General features: G+C 40.7%; 1 protein-coding gene across 3 annotated transcripts in view; it reads left to right on the top strand.

The window, feature by feature from the left end:
- UBE3C (ubiquitin protein ligase E3C) overlaps positions 1-23,900 on the top strand; it is a 129,519-nt gene that overhangs the window by 24,584 nt on the left and 81,035 nt on the right. Inside the window, exons 2-10 of one of the 3 annotated variants that reach the window (XM_024249660.3) lie at positions 264-317; positions 5,486-5,560; positions 6,755-6,901; positions 11,824-11,939; positions 15,565-15,722; positions 18,383-18,536; positions 18,973-19,193; positions 20,740-20,891; positions 23,711-23,898. In XM_024249660.3, the coding sequence (XP_024105428.1) occupies positions 264-317; positions 5,486-5,560; positions 6,755-6,901; positions 11,824-11,939; positions 15,565-15,722; positions 18,383-18,536; positions 18,973-19,193; positions 20,740-20,891; positions 23,711-23,898 (1,265 nt within the window). The remainder of the gene's footprint in view (positions 1-263; positions 318-5,485; positions 5,561-6,754; positions 6,902-11,823; positions 11,940-15,564; positions 15,723-18,382; positions 18,537-18,972; positions 19,194-20,739; positions 20,892-23,710; positions 23,899-23,900) is intronic. The other 2 variants (XM_024249661.3, XM_024249663.3) reach the window with 2 other exon arrangements.

Below are 23,900 nucleotides of genomic sequence, written 5' to 3' on the forward strand. Positions count from 1 at the left end.
ACCTGTACTCATTTGTATATGTGAAGAAATCAGATTTTATGCTTTAAAAAACTACTGAAGTACTAACTTGTATTACATCTAGTGACCTCTGGGAAACCATTTAACTTCTTGTGCCTCAGATTCTCTTATCTGATTAAGTCAAGACAGCTTGTTTGGATGGTCTTTAGGATCTTTTTTTGGGTGAAAACATTCTATAATTTTTGTATGGGAGTTTTATAATTGAAATTATAACCTTACCTCCTTTTTTCTCTGTTTGGATGTAGGAGGAAAAGGCTTCTCTTTTACATCGTACTCAGGAAGAAAGAAGAAAGAGAGAGGTAAAAACAGTTTTGTAATACTCTGTAGATAAGCATTTTTTCTACAGCATTTAAACACGCCTTGGTTTTACTGTATATATGTATGTGTGTATGTATTTTTTATATATGGCAGAATGTGTGTGTATGTGTGTTTAGCTTTAGACACATTTATTCTGGAGCCAGTGTAGAAAGAGATGGACTAAAAGGGCAGTTTCCAGACTGGAGAAGGAACACGGGCTTTTGGTTGACTTACATAATGATATGGTTTCCAGAAGATCTAGAAAGCCGTGTTATAAATATAATGTTCATATTTCTTTTTCTTCTCTCTTTTGTTTTAAGATATTGAGTCTCGCTCTGTGACCCAGGCTGGAGTGCAGTGGCAAGATCATAGCTCACTGTAGCCTTGACCTCCTGGGTTCAGGTGATCTTCCTGCTCTAGCGTCCTGTAGCTGGGACTACAGGTGCATGCCACCGTGCCCACTTAATTTTTAAAATTTTTGTGTAGATGGGGTCTTGCTTTGCTGCCGAGGCTGATTTCAAACTATGGCCTCATGCAGTCACCTCCCTCATTTTCCCAAAGTGTTGGGATTACAGGCGTGAACTGCCTCATCTGGCTTATGATGTTGATGTTTCATGAAGCAAAAGGAGAAAGCTCACTGTTAAGACATGTGTCTTAACTGTTTGTGAAGAAGGTAAAGACACTAATGACATTTTTATTGTTTATCCTACGTTACATCTTGTGATAATTTCTTTAAATAGCTTTATTTTGTTGATTAATCAGCAATTGTACTATCTTATGACCTGCTTTTTTAGGTAGAGTTTTTTGTTTTATTTTAACAATTCATTTAGGCCCCTGACAAATATTTATTGAGAACGTACTATGTATGTACTAGATATTGCTCTGCTTGCTGTCTGTACAGATAGTGAATAAGACAGACAAGGTTCCTGCCGTGAACCAGGATGCTGAGGTGGTGACAAAACCTCTGAGGGCAACAGAGTAATGTGATTACAACTGGAAGGGCCTATATTAGAGATGGTGTTTAGGGAAAGGGCTCTCTGAGGTGGTTACAGTGAAAAGAGTTTTAGGCAGGATTTTCCAACCTTGGCGCTGACATTTTTGAACAGATAATTCTTTGTTGGGGGGAACTGCTCTGTACATTGGAGGATGTTTAGCAACACCCATGGCCTCTACCCACTAAATGCCAGTAGCACTCCATTGCTTCAGTTGTGACAACCAAAAATGTCACCAGAAACTACCACATGTCCCGGGGAGGGCACTGCTAAACCAAGAAAAATATTTGTTGGTTGGTGTTTTTAATCTTGTTTTATGGAAAATTCTCGGCCATTATCTCTTCCATTAGTGCTTTTGCTTCATTCTTCTCCTCCTCTCCTACTTGGACGCAAACTGTAAATGTATTTGACCTTTGCGTCGTTTCCCATATTTCCCTCATGTGCTTTTCTCTGTGTTTATCCTTTTGAATATCTCTGCTTCAGTTTGGATATTTTCACCTGACCTGACTTCTGATTTACAGCTGATGTCTTTAGCATTGACTTTTTTTTTTTTTTTTTTGAGATAGAATCTCGCTGTGTCAACTGGGCTGGACTGCAGTGGCGCGATCTCAGCTCACTGCAACCTCCGCCTTCCAGGTTCAAGTGATTCTCCTGCCTCAGCCTCCCGAGTAGCTGGGACTACAGGTGCACGCCACCGCACCCAGCTAATTTTTTGTATTTTTAGTAGAGATGGGGTTTTGCCATGTTGGGCAGGCTAGTCTTGAACTCCTAACCTCAAGTGATCTGCCTGTCTCAGCCTCCCAAAGTGCTGGGATTACAGGTGTGAGCCACCCTGCTGCCTAATTGTTAAATACATCCATTGACTTTGTAATTTCAGTTTTTGTTATTTCAATTCTAGAACGAACTTTCATTCTTTTATATAGTCTTTAGTTCTCTTTTAATTTCTTGAACATAATTATAGATTTTTTAAGACAATGTTTAAACTCCAGTAATTGGATCTTCTGTGGGGTTTGTTTCTATTGTTTGTCTTCTTGATTTTTAATCTGATGGGGTTTCGTTTATAGGTGACTAGCTGCTTTTCTTTTGATGCTTTTAGAATTCAGTCTTTATCTTTGACTTTAGATAGTCTGATTATTTGCTTGGAGATCGTTGAGTCTGCTGTATGTGAGTGTCTAAATCTCTTGTGAGACAGGAAGTTTTCATCTATTATTTCATTAAATAGGTTTCCTAATCCTTTCTTTGACTCTTTGACCTTGGTGTTACCAATACTTTGAATATTTTATTGCTTTATGTTATCCCAAATGTCATGAATGCTTTGCTCATTCTTTTTTCTGTATTTTTGTCTGGCTGAATTATTTCAAAAGACCTGTCTTCAAGTTCTGAGATTCTTTGTTTTGCCTGATTAGTCTGTCTTGAAGCTTTCAAATGTATTTTGTATTTCTTTAAATGAATTCTTCACTTCCAGAATTTCTAGTTGATTCTTTTTAAAAATACCTGTCTCTTTGGTAAGTTGCTCACTTATATCCTGAATTATTTTTCTGACTTCTTTGTCTTTTTCAGAATTCCCTTGTATCTCACTGAGTTTTAAAATCAATATTTTGAGGGCTGGGCGCAATGGCTCGCGCCTGTATTCTCAGCACTTTGGGAGGCCGAGGCGGGCCAATCACCTGAGGTCGGGAGTTCGAGACCAGCCTGACCAACATGAAGAAACCCTGTCTCTATTAAAAATACAAAATTACCCAGGCATGCTGGCGCATGCCTGTAATCCCAGCTACTCGGGAGCCTGAGGCAGGAGAATTGCTTGAACTTGGGAGGTGGAGGTTGCGGTGAGCCGAGATCACGCCGTTGCACTCCAGCCTGGAGTGAAACTCTGTCTCAAAAAAAAAAAAAAAAAATCAATATTTTGAATTATTTGAGATTTTCAAAATTTCTATTTGATTAAAATCTGTTGCTGGAGAATTTTTGTATTCCTTTGGAGATGTCGTATTTCCTTGTTTTTTCGTGTTTCCAGTGTCCTTACGTTGCCATGTGCATCTGGTGAAAGTCTGTTTTTCCTGGTGGTGGTGGTGGTGGTGGTGGTGGTTGTTTTTGAGACAAAGTCTTGCTCTGTCACCCAGGCTGGAGTGCAGTGACATGATCTCAGCTCACTGCAATCTCCACCTCCCGGCTTCAAGTGATTCTCCTGCCTCAGCCTGCCAAGTAGCTGGGATTACAGGCGTGCACCACCATGCCCAGCTAATTTTTTGTATTTTTAGTAGAGATGGAGTTTCACCATGTTGGCCAGGCTGGTCTGGGACTCCTGACCTCAAGTGATCCGCCCACCTCGGCCTCCCACAGTGCTGGGTTTACAGGCGTGAGCCACCATGCCCGACCTCACAGGATTTTTTAATAACCATTTCAAGCCCAGGAAGTACATCTACATGACCTGATGGTGTTCTTGAATCCCACAGTGTGTGTGTTAGTCTCAGCTTTGTAGATGGCATTCATAGAAGACACGAAACAATGTAGTATGGTGAGATGGAGTACAGGCTTTATTATCATATCTGAGTTTGAATTCTGCTTTACATCTTTGGGTAATCTTTATAGCGGTCTCAGTTTCTGCATCCTTAAACTGGAAGTGATGCTCGCCTGTAAGATGACTGTGCATTTGGATAGAAAATGCCTCTCTCTCTCTTTTTTTTTTTTTTTTTTTTTTGAGATGGAGTCTCACTCTGTCACCCAGGCTGGAATGCAGTGGCGCGATCTCGGCTCACTGCAAGCTCCACCTCCTGGGTTCACGCCATTCTCCTGCCTCTGCCTCCTGGTAGCTGGGACTATAGGCACCCGCCACCATGCCCGGCTAATTTTTTGTATTTTTAGTAGAGGCGGGGTTTCACTGTTTTAACCAGGATGGTCTTGATCTCCTGACCTTGTGATCCTCCTGCCTCGGCCTCCCAAAGTGCTGCGATTACAGGCGTGAGCCACCACGCCCAGCCTAAAGTGTCTCACAGGGCTGGCACATAGTAGTAAGCTGTCCAACAGCAGTAGCACTGGTCATAACAATGATGAAGAACACGTATTTTTGCCAGGTCTCTGAACATTTTAAAGATACTCTCAAGTCAATGAAAATTGGAATTTTCTCTTGAAACAAGAAAGTGACCTTTAAAATAGATGCTGGTGTTGTCTGCTTGTATTCCTTTAATATTTAAAACTTTAAAAAGTCCTGCTAGCCGGTACGGTGGCTCACGCCTGTAATCTCAGCATTTTGGGAGGCCAAGGCCGGAGGATCATGAGGTCGGGAGATTGAGACCATCCTGGCTAACATGTTGAAACCCCGTCTCTACCAAATATACAAAAAAATTAGCTGGGTGTGGTGGCGTGCACCTGTAGTCCCAGCTACTTGGGAGGCTGAGGCAGGAGAATGGTGTGAACCCAGGAGGCGGAGCTTGCAGTGAGCCGAGATCACGTGGGCAACAGAGCAAGACTCCGTCTCAAAAAAAAAGTCCTACTATGCTGGTGAGATTGTAAAATGGTGTTGCCATTTTTGGAAAACAGTGTGGCAATTCCTCAATGATAACTCTACTTCTAGGTTTATGCTCAAGAGAAATGAAAACCTGTATCCACAACAAAACTTATATATGAATGTTCATAGCAGCCTTAATTCATAATAGACCAAAGTGGGAGCACCCCAGATGTCCATCAGTAGATGAATGGATGAATTCAACGTGGTCCATCCATACAATGGAACATTACTCTTACTTAGCCTTAGAAAGGAATGAAGTTCTCACATATGCTGTAACCATAGGTGGATCTTGAAAACATCATGCTAAGTGAAGAAAACCAGACACAGCATATTGTATGATTCCATTATATGAAGTGTCCAGAATAAGCAAATCCATAGGATAGAAGTAGATGAGTGATTGCCAGGGGCAAGGGAAGGGACAGTAGGAAACGGGGGGTGACTGCAAATGGAGACGGGGCTTCTGGTTGTGGTGATGAAGGTATTCTAAGATCAGTGGTGATGGTTGCATAGCTCTTAATATATTAAATGCATATTTAGTGGGTGTTACCTTTTAAAGAATTAATTTTATGGTATGTGAATTACATAGCTGTTAGTGTTTTTAAAGTCTTTACTAGCAAAATGTCATTTTCACTGGATTCTGACCAATTGCTCCCTCACTCCTCCTTTTATTGTTCAGGAAGAAAGGCGAAGGTTGAAAAATGCAATAATTATCCAGTCATTTATTCGAGGCTATAGAGACAGAAAACAGCAAGTAAGTTTGTTTGTTTTAAAATGAGAAGATTAGTAGGGCATGGGAGAGCTTATTTTAAATGCGGTATCTTTGTACACTTTGTTAATTGAAGTCAATGCTGACAGTAGTATTCTTCCCAATAAATAATTTTATTTGTTCTGATTATTGTGAAGATTTATAGATAGGTGAGTTTTTAGGTAATTTTTAAATAATAAAATACAAACATGGGCCTCACCACAGTTGAAAATCAAAATAGAAGGAAGTCGTGAGAGATTCTTTTTTTTTTTTTTTTTTTAATTAATTGAGACTGAGTCTCATTCTGTTGCCCAGGCCAGAGTGCAGTGGCATGATCTCGGCTCACTGCAACCTCTACATCCTGGGTTCAAGCAATTCTACTGCCTCAGCCTCCCGAGTAGCTGGGATTACAGGCACGTGCCACCACGTCCAGCTGATTTTTGTATTTTTAGTAGAGTCGGTGTTTTGCCACGTTGGCCAGTCTGGTCTCGAACTCCTGACCTCAAATGATTTGCCTGCCTTGGCCTCCCAAAGTGCTGGGATTACAAGCATAAGCCACTGCGCCTGGCCTGTTTTTGTTTTGTTTTTTGTTTTTTGAGAGAGTCTTGCTCTGTCACACAGGCTGGAGTGCAGTTGCACGATCTTGGCTCACTGCAAGCCCTGCCCCCAGGTTCAAGCGATTCTCCTGCCCCAGCCTCCTAAGTAGCTGGGACTACAGGTGCATACCACCACAGGCTGGCTAAATGTTTTTGTATTTTTAGTAGAGATGGGGTTTCACCATGTTGGCAGGCTGGTCTCGAACTCCCTACCTCAGGTGATCCACCCACCTCGGCCTCCCAAAGTGCTGAGATTACAGGCATGAGCCATCGCGCCCTGCCTAGCTTTTGTATTTTTAGTAGAGACGGGGTTTTGCCATGTTGGGCAGGCTGGTCTTGAACTCCTGACCACCTCAGGTGACCACCTGCCTTGGCTTCCCGAAGTGCTGAGATTAAAGGCGTGAGCCACCATGCCTGGCCTTTTTTTTTTTTTTCTTTTTAACCATTTTTTTTTCTACAACTCAACTGTGAGCAAGGACCAATAATGGCATTTTCGTTGTCAATTTCCACCATTCCTGTAAACACAGCAACGTATATTTACATCATAAGAATTGTGTGTCCAAATACTATATTTATGGGTCATTTTGTTTTGTTTTTCTTCCAGTATTCCATCCAAAGAAGTGCATTTGATCGCTGTGCTACCTTGTCACAGTCCGGGGGCGCTTTTCCCATTGCTAATGGCCCCAACCTTACCCTTTTGGTAAGGCAGCTTCTGTTTTTTTACAAACAAAATGAAGACTCAAAACGTTTGGTGAGTGTTAACTACATTTTCACTTGTCCTCGTTTACACGTGTTCTACTTTTTTGTTTAAAGTGGAAATGGCATCTCATCAGAAAGTTAAACAGCTCTCCACTGCATCCAGGCTTTGCGAACTTCTCAGCTAGCTGTGAGAGGTTACCTTTGTGGTGATGTGTTTTACCTCTTAAAATTTGATACACATAAAAATGTGTATTCAAAAATAGTCTTTTTCGTATTTTTTACAGTGGAAAACCATAAGCATTTAAAAAGCAGAATATTTTGCCCACCTGTCATGTACCCTGACACAGCTTCAGCAGTTGCCAACACGCCTAGGTCAGTGGGACGTGCACCCTGAATACCACATCGTGATTACCTGCAAACTCTAAAATACAGGGTCTCAGTGTTTACATTTTATTATTATTATTATATTAGAGATGGGGTCTTACTCTGTTGCCTTGAATTCCCAGGCTTAAGCAGTCCTCCCACCTCAGCCTCCCAGGTAGCTGGGACTACAGGTGTGTGTACACCTTGTTAATGTTAAGGCTAATTTTTTTTTTTTTTTGTAGAGATGAGGTCTTGCTATGTTGCCCAGGCTGGTCGCGAACTCCTAGCCTCAAGTGATTTTCCCTCCCTGGCCTCTCAAAGTGCTGGAATTATAGGCGTGAGCCACTGTACATGATTTAGGGTCTCTTTTTTGGAGGAGGGCACTGAGGGACAGAGCCTTGCTCTGTCACCTAGGCTGGAGTGCAGTGGTGCATTCTTGGCTCACTGCAACCTTCACCTCCCGGGCTCAAGCAATCGGTGGTGTCTCAGCCACCTAAGTAGCTGGAATTACAGGTGTGTTACCAACATGCCTGGCTAATTTTTGTATTTTTAGTAGAGACAGGGTTTCACCATGTTGGCCAGGCTAGCCTCCAACTCCTGGCCTCAAGTGATCCTCCCACGTCAGCCTCCCAAAGTGGTAGGATTATAGGCATAAGCCACCATGCCCAGCCTTAGGGTCTCATTTTTTTAAAAAAATCCCAAATGTAATCGTAGTTCTCTAAAATCTTGTAGGCTTTTGATCTTATCAGTGCTGAGGAACAGTGTGTATTAATGGTGGAAAATACATCCAGATGCATAGAAGAATAATTTTTTTAAAAAATGGAATTTGTTACTGTCCATTTTCTCAGGGAATATTAAGAGATTTGTATGTAATTGTTGGGTTATATACATTTTCAAATGTTTTATATATATATATATATATTTTTTTTTTTTTTTTGGAGACAGAATCTTGCTCTGTCACCCAGGCTGGAACGCAGTGGCACGATCTCGGCTCACTGTAACCTCCGCCTCACAGGTTCAAGCGATCCTCCTGCCTCAGCATCCCAAGTAGCTGGGATTACAGACGTGTACCACCACGCCCAGCTAATTTTTGTATTTTTAGTAGAGGTGGGATGTCGCCATGTTGGGCAGGCTGGTCTCGAACTCCTGGCCTCAGGTGATCCACTTGCCTCGGCCACCCATAGTGCTGGGATTACAGGTGTGAGCACCGCACCTGGCCTAGGTTAAATATGCTATTTATCTTTTTTTTTTTCCTTTTTGAGACGGAGTCTTGCTCACTCTGTCACCCAGACTGGAGTGTAGTGGTGCGATCTCAGCTCACTGCAACCTCACCTCCTGGGTTCAAGCGATTCTCCTACCCGAGCGCCCTGAGTAACTGGGATTACAGGCTTATGCCACCACCCCAGCTTAATTTTTTTTGTATTTTTAGTAGAGTCAGGTTTCACCATGTTGGCCAGGCTGGTCTGTACTCCTGACGTCAAGTGATCCACCTGCTTTGACATCCCAAAGTGCTGGGATTACAGACATGAACCACCATACCCAGCCAGGTTAAATATATTATTTATTTTTGGAAATTTTTGTTTATCTGTGTTAAAAATTTCAAATTGCATGAAAAGGGGAATATACAGTGAAAAATAAGTCTTCCTCGCTACAAACCATCCCTACTAGAATGATCCTACATGAATTAATTACAGCGGACAGAGGAATACATGATTACTCCTCTAGTGTTTGGCTTTAAAACCCAGCATTGCTCCGGAGTTGAGCTAAGGTGGAACATGGGGAAAACTTTCTGTAAACTGAGAACGTGCAGAGAAAGAACTGAGAGCCAGTCTAGAGAGGCAGTGAAAGCCGTTGAATCTACCCATTCTGGACTTCAGTTAAGTGCAGGCTCTTTCCAGGCTTGCTTTCTGAAGTTGTTGAAAAAAAGAATCAGAATAGTACAACGGCAGATAATTGGGCTTGCTTTCTGGAACAGGATGTCCTGGCCTCACATACTCTAATCTTGTAGATTGCAAGATCACCAAGGAGCACAGACAGGCAGGTGCTGTGAGATGTCGATTGGTGTCTCTCCAGAGCACCTATTGCCTTTGAGTGAGGTCCTCAATCTTAGTCATCAGTCACGACATGGTGTAGCTACACAGTCTTGCTTCAGAAGCCATCTGTGAAAAGCTTGGAGGTAAATGAACATATTTGACTTTCGGCCTTGAGCAAATATCAAGCAAATAGCTCATGTACAGATTCTGAAACCTGAAATAGAATTAAATGTCATAAGACCAGTCCAGGAAAAGGATAAAAGAAAAGTGGGCTGGACACAGTGGCTCAGGCCTATAATACCAACACTTTGGGGGGCTGAGGTGGGAGGATCCCTTCAGGCCAGGAGTTTGAGACCAGCCTGGCCAAAATACCAGACCCCACCTATAAATCAAAGCAAAAAATAAATTAGCTGGTTGTGGTAGCGTGCTGCTATAGTCCAGCTACTTAGGAGGCTGAGGCAGGAGGATCGTTTGAGCCCAGGTATTCAAGGCTGCAGTGAGCTATGATCCTGCCACTGCACTCCAGCCTGAGCGGTTGAATGTTGATTCAGTTCTCAAGCATAGATGCGATAGCAATAAATTAATCTTAACGTAGGGGAAAATGTCTCCTGCCCCAGTCTTCACATTTTGTGCTTTCTACTCTAGGAGTAAGCATAATGCCACTTTTGATAGGTTTTCAAAGTTATTCTATGCAAAAATCAACATATATGGCTATTTCTTCCTCACCTCCTTTTAAAAAAATTTTTATTATGACTTTAAGTCAAATATGGTACTAAGATTATATTTTATGTACAGTTTAATTCTGGAATTAATTGCCTCACTTTTTAATTGCTTAATTTTCTTTGAATCTTTTGATAAAGTCGTCTTCCAACAGTCCTATTATATAATGTATAGTTATTTTACATCTTATTTGTTAACTGATAATAGAAATTTTAGGACGAACTACATGTCAGATAGTGAAGGAAGTATTCATACCTTATTTTTTCCTGAGAAAATGTGGGCAAGGTGGCTCCAAACACCTCAAGAGAAAGCCTGTGTGTAGGCAATTAACTAATATTCGGAGTAGTTCAGAATTATTTCGTCCCAGTTTAAGACATGCGCTAATTTATTATGCAGAGTGCTTTTGTGTTGGTAATTTCATTGTTTAATAACGTTTTATGGCAAAGAAATGTTAATGTCAAAGAAGAAACTACTTAAAAATATAGGCAAAGAAAAGGCTATGTGGCATATTTATAACTAGCTACACTTAAGAGGCTATCTTTGCCGAGGGTGGTGGCTCACGTGTATAATCCCAGCGCTTTGGGAGGCTGAGGTTGGTGGATCAGTTGAGGCCAGGAGTTCGAGACCAGCCTGGCCAACATTGCGAAACCCCGTCCCTACTAAAAATATAAAAATTAGCTGGGTGTCGTGGCGGGCACCCGTAATCCGAGCTACTTGGGAGGCTAAGGCATGAGACTCGCTTGAACCTAGGAGAAGTTGCAGTGGGCCAAGATTGCATCACTGCTCTCCAGCCTGGGTGACAGAGTGAGACTCTGTCTCAAAAGAAAAAACAAAGGCTATCTTTTCGTTCTAGATGATTCTAAATGGGCCTTATGAAAGGAAAAAATAAAATACCAGTCTATTTCACAAACGTATAATAGAGAAAGTAGAAGAGATTCCTTGTTAAGTATTGTGTTTTCAAAGTAATAGGGCAGCTTCATACTTACTGTCTGGTCAGGCCTCTTGATTGCAAGCCACAGAAATGTGCATCTGCCTTTAATGAACTCACTGACTATCCTTTTATCCAGGAGAATGGGAAGTTCTGGCCAGCCTGGTGAGTGGGGCCATAGGATTGCCTTCCCTATCAAAAAAATGATGGAGTTAGGGAAGGGAAGTATCCAAAAGGAACAGATGCTAGAGACACACAGGCACACACATCCGCAGAGGAAAAAGGTGAAAAGAAACAGATATCCTATGTAACTTGGAATTAATATCGTATTTCTCATATATTTTTATTACAGATTTCTGATTTTTGCAAGTGAACTATTTTTCAGATTGACATGAGCTTTAAGTGTACTTAGTTACTAATTTAGTAATTTAATACTGATGTATTATTTTAAGATTGAAAATGCAAATACTTTTGTTTTTTTGGAGACAGTGTCTCTCACTCTCTTGCCCAGGCAGTGCAGTGGCTTGATGTTGGCTCACTGCAACCTCCACCCACACCCCCCAAGTTCAAGTGATCCTCCCATCTTAGCCTCCCGAATAGCTGGGACTACAGGTGTGTGCCACCACGTTCAACTAATTTTTGTATTTTTTTGTAGAGACAGGGTTTCACCATGTTGGCCAGGCTGGTCTTGAACTGGACCTCAAGTGATCTTCCTGCCTCAGCCTCCCAAAGTTACAGGCGTGAGCCACCGTGCCTGGCTGGAAAATGCACATACCTCTAAATAAAACCGACTTAGACTATTTACTTCTTACCATCTTTTGATTAGGTTCGATTAAATGTGCATTGCCACTTAAGGAAATTTGGGGTATTATGTAAATTAGCAAACTTAAATTTTCATTGAGAGTTGTATATTATGTTTTGCTGTTTCAGATATGGCTGTATCAGAACTTAATTAAACACAGCTCTCTGTTTGTCAAGCAGTTGGATGGATCTGAGAGACTTACATGCTTATTTCAAATAAAAAGATTGATGAGCCTCTGTTGCAGGTAAAATTGTATTGTAAGTCAGTAACGTATATAACGTATTGATCACCTTGTCTAGGGGAACACCTTTTGACTTTTATTTTCAGAGACAGTGGCTTTTCCATACTTTTTTTTTTTTTTTGAGGTCATGGACTTCTATATATATATTACAATTTTTACTCTAGGTGATTCAGGCCTGCATGAGGTATAAATGAAGACACATGTATCAGTATCTTTTAGATGACTTTTCTTTCAAGGATGCCCTCGAATTATCTTGTGAATGTTGGCCATCCTGGTTACTGGAGAATGGAAGGCCAGCCAAAAGAGGACTCCTGATGTGTGAGAATGATTCCATTCCATAGGGGTCTCCACCAAAATGCAGTTTGAAAGCCCCCTCTTTAGAATACACCTTTCATCAGGCTTTTTATTTTTTATGTAGGAACTCAGCATAAGCCTCTGCCGTGACTTTCTTGCATTCAGTGTCCGAAAGCACACGTGTAAGTGATGTGAGTTACATTACCTGCATATAACACCTTTACCAGTTTTTAATAAATTGCTTATATCTCAACCGCAGTAAAATTTTCAAATGATCCTGAGCCTTCAATATAATTTCAGTTAATTTTCTGGACACTGTCTGTAATATTTGTTTAGGATTACTATCAGAACTAGTCTTTATTAACTGATTTTTCCAAAATACTTAGCTGGACCAAAGATAGGAATAAAGAACCTATTAGAAGAGAGAACCAGGAGGATCCCAGATGCCAGTAATTCATATTTTTTCTAACTTATTGCTTTAATAAACTTTTAGTTTGAAAAACACGTTGTATACATTCTTTCTGTAAAGCAGGAGTCTGCAAACTTTTTATGTAAATGGCGAGATAGCAAGTATTTTAGGGTTTGTGGTCCACATATGGTCTCTATTATGTATTTTTCTTGCCTTTTGCTTACAACTCTTTAAAAATAAAGGAATCATGCTTCACTCAACAGCCGTACAAAAAACAGCCCTAGGGTTAGTTTGGCCTGTGGGTTGTAGTTTGCAAAACACCTTTAACGTAACTTTTGAATGTATTTGTATAAGCAAATAATTTTGATACAAGATATATGTAAATATAATTATTCTTTTCCCAACTTTTATTTTTAAAAATTTCTAATACCAGAAACTCGTGAAGCCCAGGAGTTCGAGGCTGCAGTGAGCTGTGATTGTGCTACTGAACTCCAGTTATTTTTATTTTTGAGATAAGAGTCTTGCTCTGTCACCCAGGCTGGAGTGCAGTGGCGTGATCTCGGCTCACTGCAACCACTGCCTTCTGGGTTCAAGCAGTTCTCCTGCCTCAGCCTCTCAAGTAGCTGGGACCACAGGCACGTGCCACCACGCCGAGCTAATTTTCGTATTTTTAGTAGAGATGGGGTTTTGCCATGTTGGCCAGGCTGGTCTCAAACTCCTGACCTCAGGTCATCTGCCTGCCTTGGCCTCCCAAAGTGCTGGGATTACAGGCGTGAGCCACCGTGCCCAGCCAAACCCATGTTTCTTTAACAACAACAATAACAACAACAACAAAACACTCCTCCTCATCTTTCCTCTTTAATCTTAGTAAGGTCTCATGTATTTTTTAAAATACAGTGTGTGACAGATGACTTTTAGTGGTCTGCTTATAGGTAGAGAGCGCCCTGTAAGCAGCCCATTTTTCTTGGCTTGGTCTCATTTGTATTTTGAGAGATCTTTGTTTTCTGTGAGGTCACAAAGGCTCAAGTGCTCTCTCTGCCCCTGGCCTAGGGCTGTTTTCTCTAAGGAGCACTGATTCTTTTTGATGAGAAATGGAACTTTAACAAAATGTAAATGTTAGAAATTGTATTTCAAGTGTATGTTAGTAAGTCGACAGTCTTATCTGCCATGTGCCAGAACATTGAATTTTTCTTTTTCTGTAAATGTGGCCTTCCAGAACCACCTTCAGCTCCTTTTATGACGAATCACATACATAATTTTTAACGCTGTTGAACATTTCTGAAGTCATGGAATCACTGGGTCACATGGTAGTTATATATTTCACTTTAGAGGAAACTACCAAACTTAGGACAGCAGCATATGAGAGGCGCAGTTCCTCCGTATCCTGAACCCTTGGTATTGACATCTGTCAAAACCCAGCCATTCTGATGGGTGTGTAGTTGTATTTTATTGTGATTGGAATTTGTATTTCCTGGATTACTAATGATGATGGGTGTTTCTCAGGAGCATACTGGTCATTCAGATGGCTCTTTTTCAAGAGTCTGTTCAAATCTTTTACTTTATTTTTTAAGTGGGTTGTCTCTTGACAATATGGATATCCTTTTCCCGTCCAAGGCTGTCCCGATAAACCTGGAGCTACATCTTATGTTGTCTCTCACTCGAGGCACCGTTCCAGCACTTCTCTCTGTTGCATTATCAGGTTTACCTCTCACATGGGATCATCAGCACACATGCTGCTGACTTTTGCAGGTTGACAAGAGGCTCTCCCACTGCCCGCCGCTGCCCTTTGTGTCCCAGCGGCTTGTTATGTGTAGCCCCACTCCTCCTGCACTCCTACACCCCTCGCGAGACACCAGTGTGGTGCTGAGGGGAAAGTTGTGAGAAGGGCAAAAACAAAACAAGGTCTTGCTGGGTGTCTTGCCCAGCCTGCCCGCTGGGTCCTCACCCCCGTCTCTCCTGGGCTTTGCGGCTGTTGAGACAGAAGGCAGCCTGCAGTAACCCGATGAGCTGTGTAGACACACCCTACCCAGAACCCTGCACGTTATTCCCCTCCCGGCAGGGCAGAAGGCTTTTATCACATAGAGAAGTTAGTTTCAGTGAGGCACTGAAACAGCCTCCTGGGTCCCTCATTAAAGGTGATGTGTGATCAGATGGATTCTGGTTTTTTTTGTTTGTTTGTTTTTTAAAAGAAAAAACAGCTGTAAAATACATCGTGAAGACAACAAGAGAAATCTAAAAATAAGTTTGGTGTTAGACAAAGGTTTTGATAGAAAAAAGAATTGGGATAGGGGGGAAAGAGGGAGGAATGGACTAGAGACAGCCAAGAAGAAACTTTTGGGAGTGACAGATGTGCTCTGTGTCTTGATTGGTGTGACCTGTCCAGACTTCTTGTACTGCCCTCTTTAAATGGGTAGCTAAGCCTGCAGTTCTTCTTATAGTAAGAAGGGAAGCCTTAGTCAAAATGAGAGTTGACTTAGGACCAGAAATATATCATTGTTCTATTTGGGGGATATTGCAGGCATGGAAAGTCTCAAAAGCATCTTTAAGGAGATGATATGCACTGTTAAAGAGATTCGTATCTGAGTTTAATTAAATGAAGCTTCTTGGTACAATTCATGGATTATAACACTTCTTACAGTGTTTTGTAATCTTTAATTTTTCGTGTTCATTTCTCCACTGTCCATTTTTCTTGTCTGTGAACTTAGTGCCAGCATACCGTTTGGCACATAACGAGAATTCTTTTAAAAACTGAATGACTGAATGTTAGTTGGATGATTTCCCTGTCTATCTGTAAGATGTCCCTATTTTCAGAGATAATCTTGTACTGGAATAGTTTTTTAACCATTGTCACTGAGAGTAACTTGGGGAAACTGGTGACATTTTGCCATCCAGTAAGTGTGTGAATACTTTTTTTCATTTTTACAGGTTGCTGCAAAACTGTAATGATGACAGTTTGAATGTTGCACTTCCAATGAGAATGCTTGAAGTATTTTCATCTGAGAATACTTACTTGCCTGTTTTACAAGATGCTAGCTATGTGGTGTCAGTGATTGAACAGATTTTGCACTACATGATTCACAATGGTAAGTGGTAGGCAGAGTCAGAACTGTGGCTCAGCATCCCGATGGGGAGTGAGCAGAGGCCAGCCTGCTGCTGCAAGCCTGTGCCCTCAGTCTCAGTGTCAGAGCGGTACTGGTGTCCCAGACGCCTTGTGCTCCATCCACAGGTGCCCACCAGAGTCCCAGATTCCAAAATCTGTCCTCGGCTCCACCCACTCTGAAAATTCAGAAACGTGCTACTCTCTTTGCCTTTTTCTTTTGCTTGGAAATGAACAAAATTGACATATGCTTTCATCAGTTGTCCCGTCATCCAAGATTGGTGTCTGCAGTGCAGCTGCCGGTCCTTCACCTGAGCAGGAAGGGCTCTTACCACCTCCTGGTCATTCTGAGTGAATGGGAAAGATAATGCCACCAATGTATGAGTTGAACATCACTCCAAGAGCCTTATGAAAAAGTAAATTTTGTTAAATGATTTTTCTTCCAAGAGTGAGGTCCTCTCACAATATTAGTTCAGTAGAAGAGAATAGCATATTTAGTTTGAATTTTCTAACTCAGTGCTAAAGTTTTAATACATTGATAATGCTCCTAAAATGACTGCATCGTAGAAGCTATAATGAACTGTATCTGAAACCCTTGAGGACACATTAGTGACACTTTTTGGAGAAAAAGTGTGAAATAAACATGATTTTTAAAGCTTTTATGAAGCGAGCAGTATAAATCCTAACACAAAAAAACCTTCGGTCCTGACATCCTCATAGGTAGAAACCCAAGCACTTCAGGACTCCTGGGCTCGAGAAATATTTGTCAGCATTAAAAATGTGCGTGAGACTAGTTGTGAAGGGAGGTCTGGAGAGCCATGGCTGCAGACAGAATTATAAGCGGCTGTGCTTTCCTTCACTTGAAGTCATAGTCTGGGTTACATCTAATGGACTTGAAATCTGGACCACTTGGTCCTCTGTTAAAACTACAGAAATTAAATGCATATTCATTTCAACCTTACTGCTTGGCGTATTACTATTTTTTAGACTCCTTAGTTTGTTGAAAACTTAGGGAAATAGTATTCCAAGTTAATTAAAAGTAAACTGAAAGTTGTGGAATTTGATCTTTTTAAAAACTAATAATTAAAAGTGGTTCATTGTGTTAGTTGACATATATACTGTTTTAAGACTAAGCATTTGAGAATTTGTACTTGTTTTCTAAAATTGTAAGGAAGATAGTTAAGAAATATGCATTATTTGAAACGTGTCCCAATATAAGAAATGCTTAAAAATCTTACACAGAAACTGCTGCTTCTAGCATCTTCTGTGGTACAGCAGTTGTTTACTTCCTAACAGTCTATAAAATTTTAGCCTTTTTAAATTATAGTATTATCATTTTGTATTGTTATTGCACATTATGTGCCATGAAGCTTTTTAACATTTGCAACAGAACCTTTGTCATGTTGTCCGTCTATTCAGTAAGTACATTGTTAGTTATGTTAGTCACTTTTTTTAAAAAGTCTTGATGTGTTTTTTAAAATTCTTGATGTATTTTTATCTTTTTAGTTTCATAGCAAAAGAGCTTTCAAGCTTTCGTATGAGTGTCACTAGTTATCAGTATACACTAGGTTAGACTTGGGGTGGTTACAAAGTAGGTCTAATGATAAAGTACTGAGTATGCACTGTTTAGTGGTCTTCACTCAAATACGAAGCTGTGTAGGACTGTTTCAAAAATGAGCCCATGCAGATGGATTGTTTTTAATGTGCTACCAAATACGCTTGTATATGATGAGACACTCAAAAACTGCACCTGAACGTTCTTATTCTATAAAAATGGAGTAAATGATTCTGAAAGAATATATGATTTGGATCATTCTTGATACCCAGAGTTTATGTTCACTGCCCCCACCCAGAGTTCCTATCAAAAGCGTAGGCTGGATATTTTAAGAGGTTCTGAAAGTTGTTTCAGTTGATGTATAAGCTGCCTTTAAACAGTTAACTTCTTCAGTTCCCAGATTGTGGTCTCCAAATACATCATCTCCTCTAAAAGGAGCTTAAGAGTTCCTGGAGAAAAGGCTGATTGCAGGGCGGGATGCAGGACTGCCAGTGACCCTGGGGCTCAGGAGCCTCCTAAAGCCCACCCCAGGGCCCCAGGTGGAGCAGCATGAGGTCAGGACTACAGTGGAATGAAACCTACCAATATGTTCAACTCTATGAGTTCAACACGGTGTTTTAAAAATGCACAAATCAGAGACAAATTATAAGATCACAATATTTGGTCCTTATTGAGCTCCTTCCTGATGCAAGCAAACTAGTTAAATAGAATTTCTAACATCAGACAGTTGGAGACTTGAACACTGACTAGATATTTATGATATTAAGGAACTACTCTTCATTTATTTTAGCTGTGATAATGTTTTTAAAAATAGTCTCTTAATGATATACTAAAATAATTATATCTTAGACTTCTTCCAAATGAGGGGTATACGGGTGAAATGAGATTGGCTATAGTTGACGTTGTTGGTACATGAGGTCTATATACCGTTCAGCTGCCTATGTATTTGTTTAGTTTTCCTTACTAACATGTTAAAGAACTAACTTAAGTTTGGACCTGTAGAGATTGTAAAAAGCATTTAAAAATTGGCAAGTGTTTTCCCTTATTACAGGAAAAGGCACTAAATTTTAAATATGTGTTTTTCCTTTTAGGGTATTATAGGTCTCTCTATTTGTTGATTAACAGCAAGCTTCCATCAAGTATTGAATATTCTGATTTATCTCGAGTTCCTATAGCAAAAATTTTGCTAGAGAATGTTCTAAAACCATTGCACTTTACTTACAACTCCTGTCCGGAAGGTGCGAGGTGAGACTGGAATGGATTTATTGATTTTGTCATTTCATAAGATCTATATCTGATGGTAACTTTTACATAGGATGTGATTTTAAATATAGACTTGAAAGTCAGATTTTTGCTTTATTAGTGTTGATTTAGTTTATAGGAAAGTGTACTTTTTCTTTCTGGCCTGTAGCCTAATACAAATTTGTGATTCTGATAACATGGTTATTTTCCTGCTTTTCTAAGTAACTGTCAAAAATTAACGAAAACATGGTAGTCATCTTAATAGAGAAGACATTAAGTTTACTTTAGGTTGATCTAGTTGATATTAGAATGGTTAACTTGGCTAATTTAGAAGAGTAGATTATCCTTTTAGAAGGATATTTTGAAAGGTGATTTTAATCAGTGATTGGATGGACAGTATAATTTGATTTTATGAAAAGCTTCTGTTTTTCTTTTTCAGGCAACAAGTTTTTACAGCCTTCACAGAGGAGTTTCTGGCAGCACCTTTTACAGATCAGATTTTTCATTTCATCATTCCGGCGCTAGCAGATGCACAGACCGTTTTCCCTTATGAGCCCTTTCTGAATGCACTGTTGTTAATAGAGAGTAGATGTTCAAGAAAGAGTGGTGGAGCACCCTGGCTTTTCTATTTCGTTTTAACTGTTGGTGAAAATTATTTGGGTATGAAATACAAGATCTTTTTTACCTGAACACACATATGGGTAGCATTGGCAGATGAGTCAAGAGAAGGCCATGCAGTGGCAGGTGTTATGGAAAGGTGGGCCTCTCCTGGAAGAGTGTATTTGCTGAAGGGATGTGGTCTGGGCAGTGTTCCTGGGGACAGTTTCCAGATACAGTGGAAAAGACTGACATATATGTGTCTTATGAGGCCACACAGATTATTTTAATAGAGTTAACGGAGTTAAATGGGAAAGCTCTTCTGTGAGTCGGGCCTGTTTCCCTACCTCTGCTAAACTTCCCGTGTGCCTCTTCTAGAATAACATCTTCCTGTAGTATGTTTGAAAACATACATACATACATGCATGAATTATTCATGAAAGAAATATAGGAAAATGTGAAAACCAAACTTTTTTTGCGGGGGGGCGGGTACGGGGGGGGTAGATAGAGTCTCGCTCTGTCACTAGGCTGGAGTGCAGTGGCTCCATCTCAGCTCACTGCAACCTCCGCCTCCCGGGTTCAAGTGATTCTCCTGCCTCAGCCTCCTGAATAGCTGGGATTACAGGTGCATGCCACCACACCCAGCTAATTTTTGTATTTTTAGTAGATACAGGGTTTCACTATGTTGGCCAGGATGGTCTCAATCTCTTGACCTCGTGATCCTCCCGCCTCGGCTTCCCACGGTGCTGGGATTACAGGCTTGAGGCCCTGTGCCCAGCCCAAACTGTTTTTCTTGCTCTCTCACTCAACACTGAAAAATTCTGTGAGCAGATATGTAGGGTTTTTTTCCCCACACACCAAGCAGTTCTCCAGTGGACGCCAACTAGGTATTCTACAATTCAGTTCAATTCTGATGCCGTCCACCCAGAGATAATGTCAGATCCCATCATCTGAGGGCTTAGTCCTGCAAGACTACACCCACTTCAGAGGCCGATTACAAGTAGTAGGTTGTCACCTATACTTCTGACCAACCTGCAAAAATGGGGGTTCCTCAGCCCCTCCTTGGGATTGGTAATTGACTAGGACAGGTCACAGAACTCGGGAAGCCGAGGTGTGTGGGAATGCGGAGCTTCCATGCCTTCTCCAGGCACTCCACGCTCTCGTCACCTCCCTGTGTTGAGCTCATTGTGTCTTCCTGTTGAGTTTTATAGTGCTTCTTCTCCAGTGTCCCTCCCCACAGACAGCCCCTTAGAAGTTGGTGTGTGGGGCTGAAAGTTCCCACCCTCTGATCACTTGGTTTTTCTGGTGAAAAGCCCCATTCTGAGTCCCCTAGATGGCCTCACCATAAGTCACCTCAAGTGTGATCACAAAGGGCTGGCTATGAATAACAAGAGACTCTTATCTTTCAAGAAATTCCAAGAGTTGTAGGTGCTTTCTGACACGAACGGGGACAAAATCTACATGTTTCCTATTATAACACAGTTAGAATTTTTAAAATAAGATCTGGTCAGAAATGCCTCTCTGCGTGTGAGGAAAAATGGCGTCTTTGTTTTCCATTTTAAAAAATAACGTTTAACTAAAATACGTTTTAACTGATTGTTTTGCAAAGGGGCCCTCTCTGAGGAAGGGCTGCTGGTGTATTTGCGGGTGCTGCAGACCTTCCTCTCTCAGTTACCAGTCTCTCCTGCCAGCGCGAGCTGTCACGACTCAGCCAGTGACTCCGAGGAGGAGAGTGAAGAAGCCGACAAGCCCTCAAGCCCGGTAAGCCCCGTGCCCTGCATCTGGGGGTCTGCGATGCAGGCAGCCCCGTCGGATCTTCTAGCTTTTTGTCCACCCATAGTTTAAGTTACACAAGTCAGACCCTCAAGCAGCCTTTACAGAGAAGCCCCATCAGCTCCGTAGACAGTTTATAGTGATGGGAAAGTGTCTTCCACTGCTTTGTTAGTACGTTCATGGAAGTGTAAATGGAGGCACATAGCTTTGTGTTTGGCTTTTTAGGCAAAATAGGATCATACTGTATGTTGACTTAGTTATTAGAAAATATTTTCTAGAAGTGAAATTGTTGGGTCAAAAAGTTCCTTTTTACCCTATCCTGTGATCACCGGGTAGTGTCTTCCGTTAATTCCTGCTGATTTTATAGAGGATAAATGTTATTTACTTAAAAATTACTTTCAAGTTCTTATCTCTTTTCTTCCTTACTATTGAGTTTACAGTATATTTTCAGGGAATAAAAAACTTGAAAATTATATATACATGCATACATAATTTGTGCTTTACTTAAAGAATTTAACCGCCAATGACTTTTTTTGGTCTTAAGCAATTGAAATGGCTTGAGGTATGGCTATCATAAGTTGTTATTTTTTCATTAAGGAGTTTTATATTGATTACTACTAAGTGTAATCACAGAATATACTTGAGAGGGTCTCAGGGCTTCCAGGTGAAGTAAATTTTTAGAATATTGTGAAGTGGGTGTGTCAGTGCAGTGCTGCACCTTCCTGGTGCACCTGCTGCACCTTCCTGGACAAAGAGCTTCACTAGTATCGAATGAAAGAGATCACAGCAATAAGAAAAGGATCGATAAGTCAGCTCAGGGCTTGATTTTTTTAAAAAATAAGACAAAGAAAGGAACAGAAAATATTCACTGCCAGGGCTCATGGCTGAGGGGCGGGCTGATTACAAAGGGGTGAAGCCGTTTTTATAATGGATAGTGGATGCTGGAACTGTTGCGTCTGTCCAAACTGTACACCAAGAAGTATTCATTTTTTTGTATGTTTATAAAAAAGAGTGGGTTCTGTAGATGGAATGTAGATAAATTTTTGTTTTTGGAAGAAAGTTATTAAATAGTTACCTTCCATAGAATTTGTGAAATTAAACCCTTATTTATACGCAGTGTATTTTGTATTCATGTGAAGATGAGGCTGTGGGCTTTCTCAGCGAGAGAGAGGACAGGTTTTTCCTCGCTGTGGGTGTGCAAACACGATGAAAGCAGAACATGCGGACCCATGAACCAGGAAATCACGTGCAGGCTCTCGCTCGTGCTCACACTTTGAACATTTAAGAAGTGGGATCAGTTTCTTGATTTTTAAAATTATTTACAACCATAGAAAATATTACTCTACTTTATATTGTTTTTTAATACATAAGGGTTTCAAGGTCTGTGTATTATATAACTTTATAATTTAATTTCCTTTTTTTGTTTATTCTCTTCATTCTTCCTTTGCCTTGGGTATTGTCCACATTTGGGCTGAGAACTAAAGACCCCATTTTGAGCCGGGCACTCCTAGGTTTCACTCCAAGTCATTCTTTCTTTGCCAGGTCTCTTACCTGTATGTTTCTGTGTTGCCTTTTCTTTCCCCTGGCACTTAATTATATAAAACCTAATGTGATTGTATGAGATTTTTCCAAGGTCAAAGTTCACCCTTGATAAGCTCTTTTGCCTTTAGGTTTCTGTATAATCTGTTCACTTATAGCTTATGTATAATTTATTTTAAAATTGTACACTACAAAAATAGTAGTGCTAGGATTCCTTTCTCATTCTGACATACCTTTTGTTAGTCTTAATGTTAAAGATTCAGGTTTGACAGATGAATTTACTGCTTTTATCTATAAAGCAGTGTTTTGTTTGGTAAGTTATTATAAATTACATAAATTGTATTCATCCAAGTTTCCAGACAATACAGTCAGCAATACCCAATGTTATATATATTCACATTCATATATATATATTCATATATACACATACATATGAAAAAAGTATGTATCTTTGGTTACTGCCCCAAATGAGTAAATTGCATAGATTGGCTTGGGTTATATTCAGTGAATCAAATCTTCTGGAGAGATTAAGGTGTAAAGTAGATTTGTATAGCCTTTGATTTTAAAAAATTCTTTAATAGGCTGGGAGCAGTGGCTCATACCTGTAATCTCAGCACTTGGGAAGGCTGAGGCAGCTGGATCACTTGAGGTTAGGAGTTCGAGACCAGCCTGACCAACATGGTGTCTCTACTAAAAATACAAAAATTAGCTGGGTGTGGAGGCGGGCAAGTCCCAGCTACTTGGGAAGCTGAGGTGGGAGAATTGCTTGAACCTGGGAGGTGGAGGTTGCAGTGAGCCGAGATTGTGCCACTCAGTCTGGTCTGGGTGACAGAGCAAGACTGTCTCAAAAAAGAAAAAAAAAATTATTTAATACTCTCACTTATTTTGCTTAAACTGTGATCTCAAATTAAAATGAAAATGCCATTAGATGATAATAGTTTCACTGTGTATGGTTGTCTTAGTACAGCTTGATGTAAAAAAATAAGTAGGAAATAAAGTTTTTTTGAAATGTAAATACTGAAGCTACTGTTATATCATAGGCAAAAACCGGGTATTCACAGTTTGTTACTGTGTTAGGCAAAATGGATGCCTACTGTTGACTGGATCCCTAGAGGATTTCACACTAAGTTTACTGTGCTATAGATAATTTTGAGATGATGCCTAGCTTTCTTTGCCCGAAGAAAAATGTGATTTCGTATATGTTTGTAGTGTAGAGGACGTTCCAGTTGAGCACATTTATGGAGGCTGGTTGTTCTGGTATGTTCTAGGAGGATGGCAGACTGTCAGTATCATACATAACAGAGGAATGTCTGAAGAAGCTGGACACAAAGCAGCAGACCAACACCCTGCTCAACCTGGTGTGGAGGGACTCTGCGAGCGAGGAGGTCTTCACCACCATGGCCTCCGTCTGCCACACGCTGATGGTGCAGCACCGCATGATGGTACCCAAAGTCAGGC

This window comes from Pongo abelii, chromosome 6 (genome assembly GCF_028885655.2).
Source record: "Pongo abelii isolate AG06213 chromosome 6, NHGRI_mPonAbe1-v2.0_pri, whole genome shotgun sequence".
Taxonomy (NCBI): domain Eukaryota; kingdom Metazoa; phylum Chordata; class Mammalia; order Primates; family Hominidae; genus Pongo; species Pongo abelii.